The sequence below is a fragment of the Pyrenophora tritici-repentis genome, chromosome 10, assembly GCF_003171515.1.
Source record: "Pyrenophora tritici-repentis strain M4 chromosome 10, whole genome shotgun sequence".
Classification (NCBI taxonomy): domain Eukaryota; kingdom Fungi; phylum Ascomycota; class Dothideomycetes; order Pleosporales; family Pleosporaceae; genus Pyrenophora; species Pyrenophora tritici-repentis.
In genome coordinates this window covers 886,813-900,919 of record NC_089399.1, presented here as the reverse complement: position 1 = coordinate 900,919, position 14,107 = coordinate 886,813, and the positions used below count along the sequence as shown (strand labels likewise).

Below are 14,107 nucleotides of genomic sequence, written 5' to 3'. Positions count from 1 at the left end.
GGCTTAGGGTCAGCAGCAAGCAGACAGTCGTCTCCTCAGACTGTGACTCTGATGCCCTTTCCACTGAGGACCGATCACCACAGGTGTGAACCTTGGTGCTACGAAAAGTGGACTTCTAGCCACCGGTGCTACCACTGTAAACGCTAACAGCGAATGAAGGTGGCACTTTGGGAGGCTCCATACGCCTGGCGTATCGAGTGACTGGCATATTCCGCAGCATAGAAAGGAGTGTACGAAGTCGTGCAGACACGAGAAGTTGGCCATATCTACAGTGTACGGCAAAAGAGATGGACAACACAAGTATCTCAGTTAAAGATTTGCGCAAATTGAGGAAGAGACAGCTACAGAGAGAATTACACGGGTCGACACCCTGCATTTCGTATGTGGCATAGAGGGTGTTGACTTAGTTCTCTCTACAACTGTTTTTTACTCAACACGCGAAGATCATCAAGTGAAATTCAAAGGAGCGGATTGATAAATTTCTCTTTTATTGCATGCTCATCAGCACGTCTTTTAAATTCCGTGTAACTCGAAGCTTTTTATTAGATTACCAAGAAAAGGTACCCCATTCCACCCTTAAGGTGCATAGTACTTCAACAACGCCGCGAAGCTCAACTCATCCCTCGTCTGCAACAAGACGTTGAAAGCCGCAGTACCCAGATAAACCGGACACCTAGCTGCCTGCGCCTGCTCAACCGCCATCTTCAACACCTCCGCATACGCATCCAGCACCTTACCCTTGCCATCATTTCTACCCTCCAACACTTCAATCATCTGCTTACCCGCCTCCTTAAACATGGTACTTGCACCCGCGGCATCCAGTGCCAAGCCGTAAAACTGCTGCAGCGGGATACCAACGTGCTTGGCCAGGGATAGGGATTCCGCAGCGCCGACAAGGTGGATGCCGGTTAGCAGGTCGACGACGCGCTGGAGTTTGGTCTCCTTGTCTTCGGGGGAGAGGGTACATGTAATGTTTGCGACTGGATCGGTGGTCCAGAGACGGACGATGCCGCCGTCATCGTTGGGGCCGAGACCGCGGTCTACGGCGGAGAAGTAGACCTGCTCGGCGATGGAGCACATTGTTGCTGGGAAGCGGATGTCGCGGGACATGGTTGTTATGATACCCTATATCATGTTAGTGAAACTCTTCCTCGGACTTCTACTCCGGAGAACAGAAGCTTGTGGGTACCGGGGTAAAAACAGAAGAAAGAGAACATACCGTATCCTTGAGAATAATAGTCACAGCACTCGCCCCGGGAAAATAATCCTCCTTCAAAGTTCTCAAACTGCGATTCTCAAACATCCAGCTCCACCCCGGACTGCCCACAACCCTATCCAGCACATCCTTGCCATTGAGCCCCAAACGCGCCGCAAACCCATAAGCTTCGTTGAGTGCCAAAACGTGTACGGCAGCAAGCACTTGATGCACCATTTTCATATTGCTACCAGCGCCGACCCCACCATCAACAAGATACAACTTGGTTGGCGCAGACATCTCCTTGAGCAACTCCGTGCCCTTCTCAAACGCCGCTGCAGACGCTCCCGCCATAATCGACAACGTACCCTCAGCCGCCCTTGCAGCGCCCCCAGAAACAGGCGCGTCGATGAAGTGGATATCCGAGCGGCCAATGTCAACCAATTCCTTCTCCACGCTCTTCGCATACGCGCTTGGTACCGTGGAGCACAGGAAGAGCGTTGCGCCCTTGGGTAGCGCAGCTACAATGCCGTCTTTTTCGAAGAGCGCGGGTTGCGTTTGCATGGCTGTAGCCACCATGACAATGTAGAATGGCTTATCTTTAGCAGACTCAGAAAGCGAGGATGAAGGCGTGCCGCCTGCGGCTTTGAACTTTTCTAGCGAGGGCGGGTAGACGTCGAAGCCGGTTACGGGGTAGCCTTGCTTGACGAGATGGGTTGCCATGCCCATGCCCATGGCTCCGAGGCCGCAGAAGCCAACTGCGGGTTTGGATGCCATTGTTGAAGTTTGATGGTTCTTTTTTGAGGTGTGATTTATACTGAGGGGCTGGTATGAGAGTATGGCGTGTTGTGTTTGGGATACGAATAGCCCGTTGACGACGTGTGATGTCAAGTTGCAGAGCTGTCAAGTTTGGATGTATCGTAACTTCCTTCTTATGAACCCCTCATGTGTAGTCCTTGCTCTTTTCTGTCCCGTCAAGTGCAGGTGGTACGGTGTGTAGTAGGAACGAGGCTACTCCTCTATATTACTCCACCCTGTACACGTCACCCCCACACGAAAATCACTCTCAGGTACTTACGAATCCTCTTAGCCGGTAAAACAGCCGTCCTCGGCCATTGACTTTCATCATCGCTACCCCGCACTATGACCAAGACAGTAACGCGGGGCATCTTCCCCCCGCCGAAAGTGGGCTGTCGGCAAATGAACGATGGGCCCAAGGGATCCTAATTTGGGGAACCCGGCCGGGGTTTACGAGACAGCACAGAGGTCGAACGAGGTCGTGCACACATGACGAAGGTAAGCATATAAAGACTCTTTCATTACTGTATTTACCACAACTCTCCTATACGAACGTACCGCATCATAAAAATCGTCAAAAACTTTGATATCCGAGAATAGACCAGAGCTTGCAGCACACCATCCAGAACATTGCACTTCACATGGCCCAAGCCACATGAAAATGATAAGTTGGATCGAGCTCCGCAGTGTTACCGACTCTTCCGTCAGGGGTATACATCGTCGATCCTTGCAAAGATGGACTATTAGATGACGGAAAGTGGAACACTGTCCAACGCGTCAGTAAGACGTCTAAGCAGCAACAATCCTCTCGTCTTCCCGACCACGCTGGTGCTCGCTAGCAATGGTGGAGTTGATGTCATCGTCAAGTTCCTCGCCCTGGTAACCGTTACCATGGTGCTCTGAGGCGGGAATCCAAAGGCCAGATTCCCTGTCGAGGGCCTGGTCTTGGCCTGATAGGTCGACACCCTCACTGTGGTTGCGGTTGCGGCGACGCTGAGAAAGGGTACGCGATCGCTGAGAGAGTTTGGCAGAGACGGAGGCGTTCTGGGAAACCCAGTTGGTAAGAGCATCCTCGCAGTCCTGGATGATACTGTGGCGTGTTAGTGGAAATATATTCGGGAACATGGTGGAGAGATACGTACGCCTTGCTAGCCTCGTATCCGTCGTATGCCTGACGAGTCTCACCGGGGGTGACCGGGGTATCATCAACAAGCTCGAGAAGGTGCTTGCCGTAACCGGCGATGATGGCCAACTTCTCGCAATGTTCGCGCATTGCATCGAATTGATAAGTGAAAGCTGCCTTGAGTTTCTCACGCGTAATGTTAGAAAGCTGGGCCTCGGCGACCAGAGACTCGGCCTCAGCGCGGACAAGTTCTTGTTCAAGCACAACAATCTTGGGGGAGTTGGGCTCCTTGTACTTCAGTTGAGCAATCTGATCGGTGATTTTCTGCTTGCCTGCAATATTTTAATTTGGTTCACATAGCACGTGCAATTGCAACTCACGGTCGCGGCTGGGCTGGACGGAAGCCTCAATGTTGCGAATGCTCTTGATAGTCACGCGGTACTGGTCGTATCGATCGACGTATTGGTCCTCAAGCTCGCCGATTTCATAGATGAGAACACCAAGTTTGTCAGTGACATCCGAGACGTCGTCGTCGCAAGCCTCGCCCCAAATGGAGAGTTGTTGCTACACGGGGAGTTAGTACAATACGGTCTTGTTGCTTGCAACGTGGTACAAACATACTGCGACCTCCATGCGCTCCCTGGAAACCAGTTCCATGCTGCGCATGACGTTCTTCTCCATCTTGACGAGTTGTGAAAGCTTCTTTGCAAGGTCGGGGCCAAATGCGCCGGCAGACTTGTGGCGGAACGTATGTCCTGGAAAGAAGAAGACATGTTAGCACTAAAAACATGACATTGAGGAATTGACTCTGTCCACGACTTTGGCAAATACTGCGCTGAAGCGCAAGTAATAGTTGTATGACGTACCGATGTTGGCCTTGCCAAAGAAGCGCCCGCTCTTTGTCGAAGAAGCAGGAGGCGGGGGGCTCTGAATCTGCGACGCCGTAGGCGCACGAGACTGGCGCATGCTGTATGTTCGGTGCATCTTGAACTAGGTGTCTTGTTTGTGAAGCTGGTAAGGGTTCCGATGTGGTGTTGACGTGGAAGGCGCGGATGTGTCGCGGCAAGACGGACGTTTTGTTAAAGGGTGAGGGCAATGCTATGACGTATCCATCCCTCGCTCAGCCCCACTTTGTACGGCGATCATGTTCTCGGGCTCGCCCGCAACCCTGGGCCTCACATGGCACATCCTCCACACTGCCCTGGCCAGTGTTGGCATTGCTTGACTAGTATAACATACTCGTGTGCTACTGTGTTGCACCATTCACTAATATGTGGATGCATCATATGCACACTGAAGAAGGGTTCCACCGACTACGGCATGCCGGCAGTGGTTGCCCTGCTTTATGGCTAATCTGGTTTGGGGCGAGAAGCTTGTAAGCTATTGGCGCCAATGACTATCTTCTTTCCGGCTGATGTGACTCGCTTTGCACTTGCGGCTATTGACATACTACCACCTGGCTGCCTTGACTTGTAACTGATGCATCAAGTCTAAAACTGGGAATAGAGCGCTCCATCACGGAGCTGGTCCGCGAAGACCCCGAGGATACTCCCAGCCTCGCCTAATCCACCGCTTGGGCGCAATGCCCAAAAAATGAGCTCGCCCTCACGTGGCGACCGACGGTGGTGAATAGCCAGAGCCGCCAATCCCACTGTGAACGCGCTTGTAATGCCTACGAGGCTGTTGACCAACAAGGGAGACGGGAGCTCGGACTTGCTGCGCTTCGACACTGCCACAGCTGTCGATCCTCGCCAAAACTTGGATACGCCAGGAATGCTTCCGGCAATCTCCTTTGCACTGGCCAATGCTTTCGAGGCAAACGTCTCCGATTTTGCGACCCACGGCAACAGTGTAGTTCTAGGCGTCTTTGCACTGCTGCTAGAAATGGTCCACACCTCAGCAGGCTTGACCTCGTCGTAGCGAAACAGATCTCCATGAAGCTTGTTTACGTATGCTCCAATGCGTGGGTATTTCATCTTGATCGTCTCCCTTAGCCACGCTTGAGGCACTGGTGGATATATTAGTAGAGACAGATACCCAAAGGCAAGGCAATCCAAGCTGGAAGCTTCTTCTCCGTGAAGGAGATAGTCATGCCTCCCCAATAAGTCGGACAATGGGTCCAAAAGGTCCGCTGAAAGAGCATCCAGCTTGAAACGGGCGGCGTACATTTGGCCACCCAAGAGGCCGGTCAGGCCTTTGCTGCGTCCAATATTCAATGAAGTGGTGGCCTTGCTCTCGGTCGGTATACCAGCGGCTCGTTTGGCAGCCTCGTATTCCGACGATGCAGTCCCTCGACCTGGCGCAAACCCGTCCTCCGCTGTCGTGTCCACATCCAAACTGCTCAAACCCATGTGTGCCGTCCTTGTTCTCGCCAACTCTCGTCGCTTCGGAGGGACTGTGTAGTTGGCGTACCATGGTAGTATCGCAGTATATGCCGACGAGGTAGTAGTGTTGTAGTTCTCGGCAGAAACGTAGAGTGACAAGTCGATCAGAGGGGTCGCTGTGGACTGGAGGAAGGTAATGAAACTGCATCATTCATGAGAAAGATTTCAGCATTTCAATTGATATGCTTACGCAGTCCTATCGGTTCGCTGACGACTGGAGAGACTAGCATCAAGATCATTTGCGATGACAGGATAGTTGCGGAGATATGCAACAATATCCTCGAAACCAGATGCAGTCGCAACATCGTCGTCGAATAGGATCGGCAGGCTCTCTGCATTGGGTCAAATCATGTCCCACTCGAGGAGGAATGAGTGCATGTACCTGTTACTCCAACCGTAGCATCATGCTCAGCGACTAGTGTCCATTGTCCCCTCGGAATAACGCGCTGGCAGTAGGCTATAGTAGCTATACATTCGGGCTCTATCGAGGGGAGGCCAAACGCTGGGCCCCATACATGAAGCGCCAGCACCATCTCTTTCGCTGCGTTGCAATGTGTTGTGTGCGTGCTATGTACGTACCAACTCACTTTCTCCACCGTCTGAACGAACTTCTGCAATCGCATGCCGATCGGAACTAGCGTCGGAACGTTCGCACGTGATCACGCATCGTCGTCGATCTCGCCAGCCGATGGCCGTCCGCCATCTAACACAACCAACGTCGGAGGACCCGCTCTAGGCCCTTCAAATCTGCAGGATGGCTCCTCTCCGCCGATACTTGCGGATCACAAAACACTCTGTCCTGGAAGTCCGCATCTATCTAGATCAGCCTGCGGACGCAGAAGCGTGGCTGCTGAAACGCGACAACCCGGCTTTACCACGGGTAATACAAGCTATACGACCGCTCGTACTGCCCAAGCTTCGAGAAGAAAATGAACGAGGAAAAGGCAGGGGTGGTTCCAAAGGAAAGAGAAAAGGAGTAAAGGATGTCGTAGTCCAAGGTAAGATGCACGGCCTGTCATCACCTATGAAACAGGCATCCCCACTGGACTCTACCCCAGGCAGCTAACTAACCTCCTGTCAGACGATTTCGAAGTTTCAATCTTCCTGACGGAACTGTCCTCTCGTCACTCGGTCCTGACGAAACAAAAGGTGTTCAAGGACAAGCCTCGCATTCAGAGCAACTCGGGTAAGCTCACAAACTGGCTTGCAACGGGAACTAGCGAGAAGCCGCTTGTTATCAACGAAGATGTCGCAGAACCTATAGTGATCAGGGAAGAGGAGGACAACGAAACCATCAAGCTCAATGATATCCCCGAAGCCAACATGCCGGAAAAGCAATCTAGGCGCTCAACACGCGGAAAGGCTACAAGGGTTGACCGAGGTGCAGATGCACTTAGCGACAGCGAGGGTTCAGACTTGTTCGTCCCTGAACCCTCTCCCACACAGCCAAAGAATAGGTCCCGCAAAAGTGATGAAGCAGAGGACGAGGACGAGGAGCCTTTGGATGGCGACAAGAAGAAACCTGGCCTGAAGACATGCTATGATGGCTTCAGTATTTACGGTCGTATCCTATGTTTGGTCGTTAAGCGCCGTGGCGTACGACACCCAGCGGGAGCAAGCGGTGCCACTTCCAGCCAGGCCATGCTAGAAAATTGGGTGTCCACGCAAGCCGTGGCCGAGCCCGTCGACGACGAAGAGGATGCCGTATGAATCGCAATCGTATCCGTGTATGCATTATTATTATCGAAACAAGGAACCCAGGCTTTCTTCCAGATGTTTTCAGGTACCGAATCCGAAAATAACTACATGGACACGGTTGGCCGACCCTTGGCCGCCAGGGCTCCAATTCATGCTTCTTTCTCTACGAACGCAATGTGCTTTTCATTGCACCGAATGATTGCGCCGACATGTGTGTAACGGGTGTGCGTTCGTGCAACGTCAGGCAAAAGACATATTCACAAGCTGGAGAATAGGCCCTACAGCCAAAGAGCTGTGATGGCGAGTTATGCGTGGAAATAGGAAGTAATCCTTGTCTTGGTATGGCCTTGGGTAGGCGGTCCTGACGTGCGGTTCAGGGGAAAGTGTGATACAGATGGCGTACACGTGGAAGATGCAATATTCACGACAATCGAATCAAGGCAGTCTGGTACGTTTACGGCGCGTTCTGGCTACATTAAGGCTGCTAAGGTACAGGGCTTCATTCTGTGTTGCGACCAAAGGTCCATCACGACGCCCTTGGCACATGTCAGCGCGGTGCCTCTATGGAGCAAAGCTTCTTCGATCCCGATATACCTCTTCTGGAAAAGCTGTCGCCAAAGCAACCGAATTAGTGCTCCGGACTCGCCGGCCCCAAAAGTATGTGGCGCCACAGTTGATCGTTTAGAGTTGAGCAGCGCAAGCCACATATTGTACGACTGGCTTGCGCGTACCTGCAGCAGCGCACATGGACGTCCCATATCAGAATAGATCTGCTGACGACGACAAACTCAGCTATCGTTATCGTCACGATAGGCGACAAAAGCGCCCACATGGGAGAAGCTGTGAAGCTGTGACGCATGGATCGGCAAAGCTGTTACGACTTGTGCGGAGCCGGCAAATAGAGTTTAGTGGCAATACGCAATACTTTTTTTTGGCCTTGCCTACAAGAAGATTGTTATTGCAGGTAGTCCCTGCTGTACGGGTAATAGGAGGCTTATTGATGTCGTGAGATGGTGTGAATGAACGGCGAGGCAGGCGGCCAAGGGTGGAGTATTGCAGCGGATGTGCCATGGTTCGTGGCATGATAGAAAGCAGATTACCTATCAGCCTCAGCCTCAAGGCTCAAGGCAACTTCCCGTGGGCGCGGCACCGATCTGGTGAGCTGTCAATTAACGGCAGGCCGACTGAACGCTCGGTCGCCTCGCCTCTCCGCGTCGTCCGCTCTGCTGGAACGCTTAGCAGCCCCTAAACGTTGCCTGCTGGGAGCATATCTCCGATTTCGTCGCACGACTTCTGCATTGATCTGTAACAGCAGCGCATGCCCGCTCCACTGGTCTGAAACGGCAGTTTTTCTGTAGGGTTGAGACTGAACTACCGGAGGGTGGCAATGGTGAGGACGATGGCTATTTTTCCCAAGCTTTGACGTAACGGCTGCCCCTGTAGATCGCTTACGGATCTTGATACGTGCATCGCAATGTGTCTTTAGTTTTTCTGCCAGCATCCAAGGGAAATCCAAGGCAAATCCAAGGCAAATCTCTCTTGCTTTTGGCGATCGGTAACCAGGTTGCAAAGGGCACGATAGTCGTGGTCGTCCCCATTGGGACCGGACTAGGGCCTAGAGGGGTGCAGAGACATATTGCGAATGTAAATCAAACAAACGCTTTTGCAGGCTCAAACATGAGACTTGGCGGACCACGTGGAGATGGGTGCTGGTACAGCCTCCAAGCTGCGACACGGTAGAATAGACTCAAGGCCAAGTGGCTGAATCCCGCTCGCTCAACTCTCTTCTTCCGGACCAGCCGACCTTGTGGTATAACCTTTATCGAGCAGCCACTGCCAGCCACTGGTGATGGCCGGAGGGAGAAAAGGGCAACAGGGCATACAGGGCGCCGGCGTCTGCCTTGACACAAGCGCGAGGCCGGGATTAACACGAATCGCATCAAGGCGGCCGACAGACTAACTAGAAGGACGAAAATAAGCATGACATCGTTGCGTGTGCGATTTGCGCTCATCCTGACCAAGGGCAAAAAGCTAAACTCTCTCGGGCCCTTTTTTGCACAGCTACCCTACCATACCAGTACCGTACAGTCTGCGTGACCATGACGGTGCCAGGTGCAAACAAGCAAAGACGGGTTGGTGCATCAGACTGCTACTGTACCGTACCAGCACGGGCATGCATCAGCAGCCCGCAGTGGAGAGGAAAAATTCTAGGGGCCTTTCTCGGATTGAAATTACATGGAAGCTTGGGAGAAGCACGGGAGAAGGTGGGCATGCGCGCTAGATCTCCGTCCTGCGCTCGAAGACGGTGGGCGGAGGGCGGTGGGCGGTCGACTCCCAGGACACGGTGGGCGGTTGCGGGCAAATAGGCGACGTCGCAAATTGTGCGACCGAAATTTGTTGTCGCAGTGTCAGGACCTAATTCTGACACGCACGGGTATAGACACCGAGCGCAGCCTGTTCCTGAAGCTTTTGCAGGCATGGCAAGCAAACCCTCCTCCCAAGTTAGCAGGCCGACCCAAGGTGGCGACTGATGGCAGCAGCCCTGCGCACTGGCGGGTGGGAAAAGGAGGGCCATGTTTCAATTATCACGACCGTTCGCACTAGCCATGTCGACTAATAAGACTAACAAGACGCGGACAATGTCATGGAACAACAGGTGATGTCAGACTCGTAATGGTATTTCCCATGTATTATGCGCCCTCTGCCTGCTGCTATACGCCAGAGGTGATGCGTTGTACCAACGACATGCCGCGAGGAGCGCCAACTGCGACATGACTGGATCAACATCATCTTCATACGGTCACGAGGCTGATGAAACGGCAAGCGGTAACGCGCAGGTTCGTGTTTCCTTTTACCCCTGCGAATTATCTGACCGGGATCAGCGATGTTTCGCCGTGCTTTAGCTCATGCACACACCAGGAGCCACCCCTTTCCTGCTCATCAGCCCAACGCCTCTTTCACCGCTTGGACCGTGCCATGCGCTGCCTAGCGCCATTACACACCATCGTCAAGGTACGTAGCTCTGACCGACATTTTGGGCCTCTGCAATCTGAGCACAAGCATAAATACGTTGACCCCCCACCACGACCAGAAATCGTTTCATCATCCACCATCCTCGACTACCACGAAGAGTATACATCTCTGCAGTCTTCTACACCATCAACGTCTACGACAACGACTCTCACATCTTCAACGACTACTACTACTACTACTACTACTACTACTACTACTACCACCACTACAATAACTCGCCTTCCAATCAACCCACCAACAACCTAATATCAACTCATCCAATGGCTGCTCTTACCTACAGCGAGTGCAACATGGCCGGACAGAACCTCCCACCTTGCCCTGGCCCACCACCAACCTGCCCTCTTCCTGCGGTCCCAACCAAGTCCAAATAGACGACCATGTCAACGACTCTCATAATTTATTTGGCAGCTCAGCATTGATATCGACTACGCATCCTTATCCGCCTACTCCACCTTAATTCCTTATCATCCACAACTTGGAGCACCCACACTGCCGCCTGGAATGTCGCCATCATGCAGAGCATCTGCCGCATTCAGTACGACGCACCTCGTGCCTCAGGATCAGAACTACTCCTTGTTGCTCACCTGACACTCGACGCTATCACCGGTTAAAGGCAATCTACGCATTCACTGGTAGCAATGTCGACACTGGTGCCTCCGACTCCAACACATGGTGTCCACGACGTCCCGAAACATGTGACCCTGGCTCATTTGCCGGGTGTAGCTGGTCATCGGTCCATGGCTACGCTTGCATATCCCACACACGCGCTGGCTCGGGTGGACGGAACGAATCTTCTCTATAGACGCCTACTTGACTTATTGGCACCCTTACCTACCTGTAATAATCAGCGTTTTTACTGTTTTTGGACATGCGTTGGTCGGCGCTTGGGACCCGGTTGTACATGATAGCTTTGTTAACTGGCGGAGTTTTTGTTACTGGTCCGGCGGCACCATAGCCTGGAGGAATACCCAATATTGTCCCGTAGCATTAATCGTTTGGTCTATTAAGATCACCCACTCTTACTCTTACATTGCCTCTTTTATTGCTCAAGGTGAAACGTGTATGCAAGTCAGACGGACTCAACAGCATCGGAGACATTCCGACATGGTATGTAAGCCTGACGAAGCGATGACTCTGATACTGGCTGTTTTTGGCTGCTGAGTGAGAAAGTGGGCACAAGGAGCATGTGTTCGGCTACGAGTGTTGGCCCGTCATCAGCCCGCACCATAGCTCCCGTCCACACCCTCTTTGATACCCGCTAAGGCACATGGTAGTGACAGGATCCACCCCACCGTCCTTTGCAAGCGCGGCCGCGTGTGTATGAGGAGAGAAGGTTTGCCTCGTCAGCCTCCACAATTAGGCACCTGTACATTACAAGCTCGGCCACGACCACGACCACTACCACGACAAGCGCTGTGTGACGTATTCTTGAGTGAATCTGGGTCCTCCTTTGCCCGGGCGTGTTCCTGTCTCGCTACGACCGAAACCTTGCGCGTGACCGGTTCGCCTGAGATGTCACGGCAGCAACCCGGCTTGTGCAGGAACGACGATACTTGGCGCACTTCAGCTTGGAAAAGGCAGCGCGGTAAGCAAGCGATGATCGTCTCACACCCTCTTGACCGCGCGGTAGCAGGGCAGTTGCTTGCTTCAGGCCTGCAGCCCGTTCAGGCACGAGTGCAGAGCATCCAGGGAGCCATGCTAGGCTTCCAACTGTGGCAGATGACCCTTGACAGGTTGGCCAGCCAAGAGATGCATGGCTAGGCGAAGAAAAGTACTGCGACTATGCTACGCTAGTTGGCGTAATATCTTTGTCTACCAAATTTCGCTCCCCTTTGCCATGCAGTCGACGGCTACACCGCTCAAACAGGACAAATCAAATTCGCCAGTCTCCACAGTGATTAGCCGTTGGACCCTCTTCACGTTCAAACTTCGTATCCGGCGTTTTGAGGCCTTCATGTACAGCAAACAGCGCGTCGCGCGGTTAGGCACTAAGTACCATGAGATGGATGCCTGCGCCGCAATCCGACGCCAATGCCCCCCTCGATCCAGGGCTCCGAGCGGGTCCATCCACACCACATTATTCAGCCAGCATGTCCGCACGCGCTGACTGTGTCTTGATATTCGGATCCGCATGCCGAAAATATTTCAGGCACGTACGATACGTATGTGCATATCGTAGCCCAAGGACGGCTCGGCTCTCAGCGCGCGAACGGAGGCGCAGTCAGCTCGCGCTGCACTCCGCGTCCGACTGCGAATACGACAAGTCCGAAAGTGTATTGTCCTTGGTTTCAGCAAGAGTAGACATTGGAGTAGGGATTGGACAATGAGCCGTTGACTTCCGCTCTCATCTTCGATCTACCCGTCTCACCCCGGGTGAGCCGTACCTGCCGTATAGATTGGCATATGGGCTGCAATGGCGGAGTACCGGTCTGATGCATACAAAGCTATACTTACCAATACAATAATCCTGTACTGTACGTGGAGTACGCAAGGCCACGGGCCAATCGGTTCGAGTGGGTCACTTCTCCAGCCTGCCTTGGTTTGCTCGTCCATGTGCGACGTGGGCAGTGTCAAGCCAGACGTCAACTTCTTAGTATAGCTGCAGGCTCCAAGGCAGGCGTCCCGCCCAAGACATGGCCTAACGCCTGCGGTGCACAACATGTAGGTGGAAACCGGCATTGGTGCTTGGATACAGTGCAATAAACCTGCTGGCTTCATTTTTCTTTCTTGCCCATTACCTACTATCCCTGGCAGAGATCACTTCTGACTCAACGCCCGCAATTCCACACCTGCCACGTTCTGCATGCAGATCGTGGGTCTGTGGGTAGCAGCCTTACTAGCACAGAGTGCTCTGAGTTGGAATGCAGCCAAATGAAAACCCTAATCGTCATGGACGCTATTCGGCGCTTTCGTCATTTGTTCCCTCGTCTCTGACTCACCGCTAGCGGTGAATACCCAAGACCCAAAAAAACCCCTTGTCGTCGTCTCAACACGGACGCCGTTGCGAGTCGCGATTTGGCCGTTGCCTAGTCAGTAGAACCAGGTGGTCGGAACTCGTTACAATAGGACGAAGCTAGCAAAAGACCGTTGGAACCTGCAACTGCCGCTGCCGCTCTAGCAAAAGCTTCCATTGTCGAGCAGCGAGCTTGCTCACCGCTGCATGGCCGTTTGAAGCAATCATCATCTTCATCTTCATCTTGTGACCTCCGGTGCCAGGCGTCGTGGCTTTTAGCGAGCCGCTTCATACCGAGTAGCCAACAAGATCAATTCACCCCCAGGAAGATCCAATCACGGTATCCATCGTCTCCGGTTGATCATTGACGCTCGGCCCACTGCTTTTTTGCACTTTGTCTCCATCACGCTCGTCCAAGCTTGCACCGCCAGTTGCAAATTTCTCCGTGTCCGACCAAATCTCCGCTGCATCTGAATCTTGACATCATCGAGGTGATCCTACCGCAGTGTGAGATAGCGTCATGTACATGTCTATACTTACCCAAGACACGTGACATGGCGTGCTTGGCGAGACATTGTGTGAGTGTGTGGGCCCTATGTGGCTGTGGCTCATACACACCTCGGTTGCGCAATTCGTTTCGCAGGCAACCAGGCACGCGTGCATCAGCGCCCGTCGATCACACACGACCTCTCCTGAACGGCATGTTCATGCAAGGCAATGCCGCATCTCTCGCCACCGCGATTTACACCTGAAACGCGCCTCAGGTCGCCCTCACGAGTCGCTGGCTACAGTATTGCTATTGCCGTCCTTTTGCCGGTTGCGGCCTAGCATGGCCTGGCCTGGCAGAAAAAAGTCTAAATAGGCCGACGTCGACGCCGCTATGCCTCAGACTTGCCTTGGCCGTTACGGACCTCGACTCGTTG

The 14,107-nt window shown here is 53.1% G+C and overlaps 5 protein-coding genes across 5 annotated transcripts; 1 reads left to right on the top strand and 4 right to left on the bottom strand.

Moving 5' to 3' along the window:
• Positions 1 to 576: 576 nt before the first annotated feature.
• PtrM4_041690 (MmsB, 3-hydroxyisobutyrate dehydrogenase and related beta-hydroxyacid dehydrogenase) lies at positions 577 to 1,972 on the bottom strand (the record flags this gene model as incomplete). The annotated part of the gene is made up of 2 exons (XM_001937510.2): positions 577 to 1,125; positions 1,220 to 1,972. The coding sequence occupies 2 exons, from the start codon at positions 1,970 to 1,972 to the stop codon at positions 577 to 579; spliced, it is 1,302 nt and encodes a 433-aa protein (XP_001937545.1).
• An 810-nt stretch (positions 1,973 to 2,782) lies between these two features.
• Positions 2,783 to 4,100, bottom strand: PtrM4_041680 (Pil1 domain containing protein; the record flags this gene model as incomplete). The annotated part of the gene is made up of 5 exons (XM_001937511.2): positions 2,783 to 3,083; positions 3,136 to 3,448; positions 3,497 to 3,680; positions 3,738 to 3,871; positions 3,983 to 4,100. 5 exons carry the CDS (start codon positions 4,098 to 4,100, stop codon positions 2,783 to 2,785), a joined length of 1,050 nt encoding a protein of 349 aa, XP_001937546.1.
• A 506-nt stretch (positions 4,101 to 4,606) lies between these two features.
• On the bottom strand, positions 4,607 to 6,033 carry PtrM4_041670 (Tom37-C multi-domain protein; the record flags this gene model as incomplete). Its single annotated transcript, XM_001937512.1, has 3 exons — positions 4,607 to 5,642; positions 5,691 to 5,832; positions 5,883 to 6,033. The coding sequence occupies 3 exons, from the start codon at positions 6,031 to 6,033 to the stop codon at positions 4,607 to 4,609; spliced, it is 1,329 nt and encodes a 442-aa protein (XP_001937547.1).
• A 221-nt stretch (positions 6,034 to 6,254) lies between these two features.
• PtrM4_041660 (uncharacterized protein) lies at positions 6,255 to 7,210 on the top strand (the record flags this gene model as incomplete). Its single annotated transcript, XM_001937513.1, has 2 exons — positions 6,255 to 6,498; positions 6,582 to 7,210. 2 exons carry the CDS (start codon positions 6,255 to 6,257, stop codon positions 7,208 to 7,210), a joined length of 873 nt encoding a protein of 290 aa, XP_001937548.1.
• A 6,047-nt stretch (positions 7,211 to 13,257) lies between these two features.
• On the bottom strand, positions 13,258 to 13,362 carry PtrM4_041650 (uncharacterized protein; the record flags this gene model as incomplete). The annotated part of the gene is made up of 1 exon (XM_066104427.1): positions 13,258 to 13,362. The coding sequence occupies one exon, from the start codon at positions 13,360 to 13,362 to the stop codon at positions 13,258 to 13,260; it is 105 nt and encodes a 34-aa protein (XP_065958991.1).
• Positions 13,363 to 14,107: the final 745 nt, after the last annotated feature.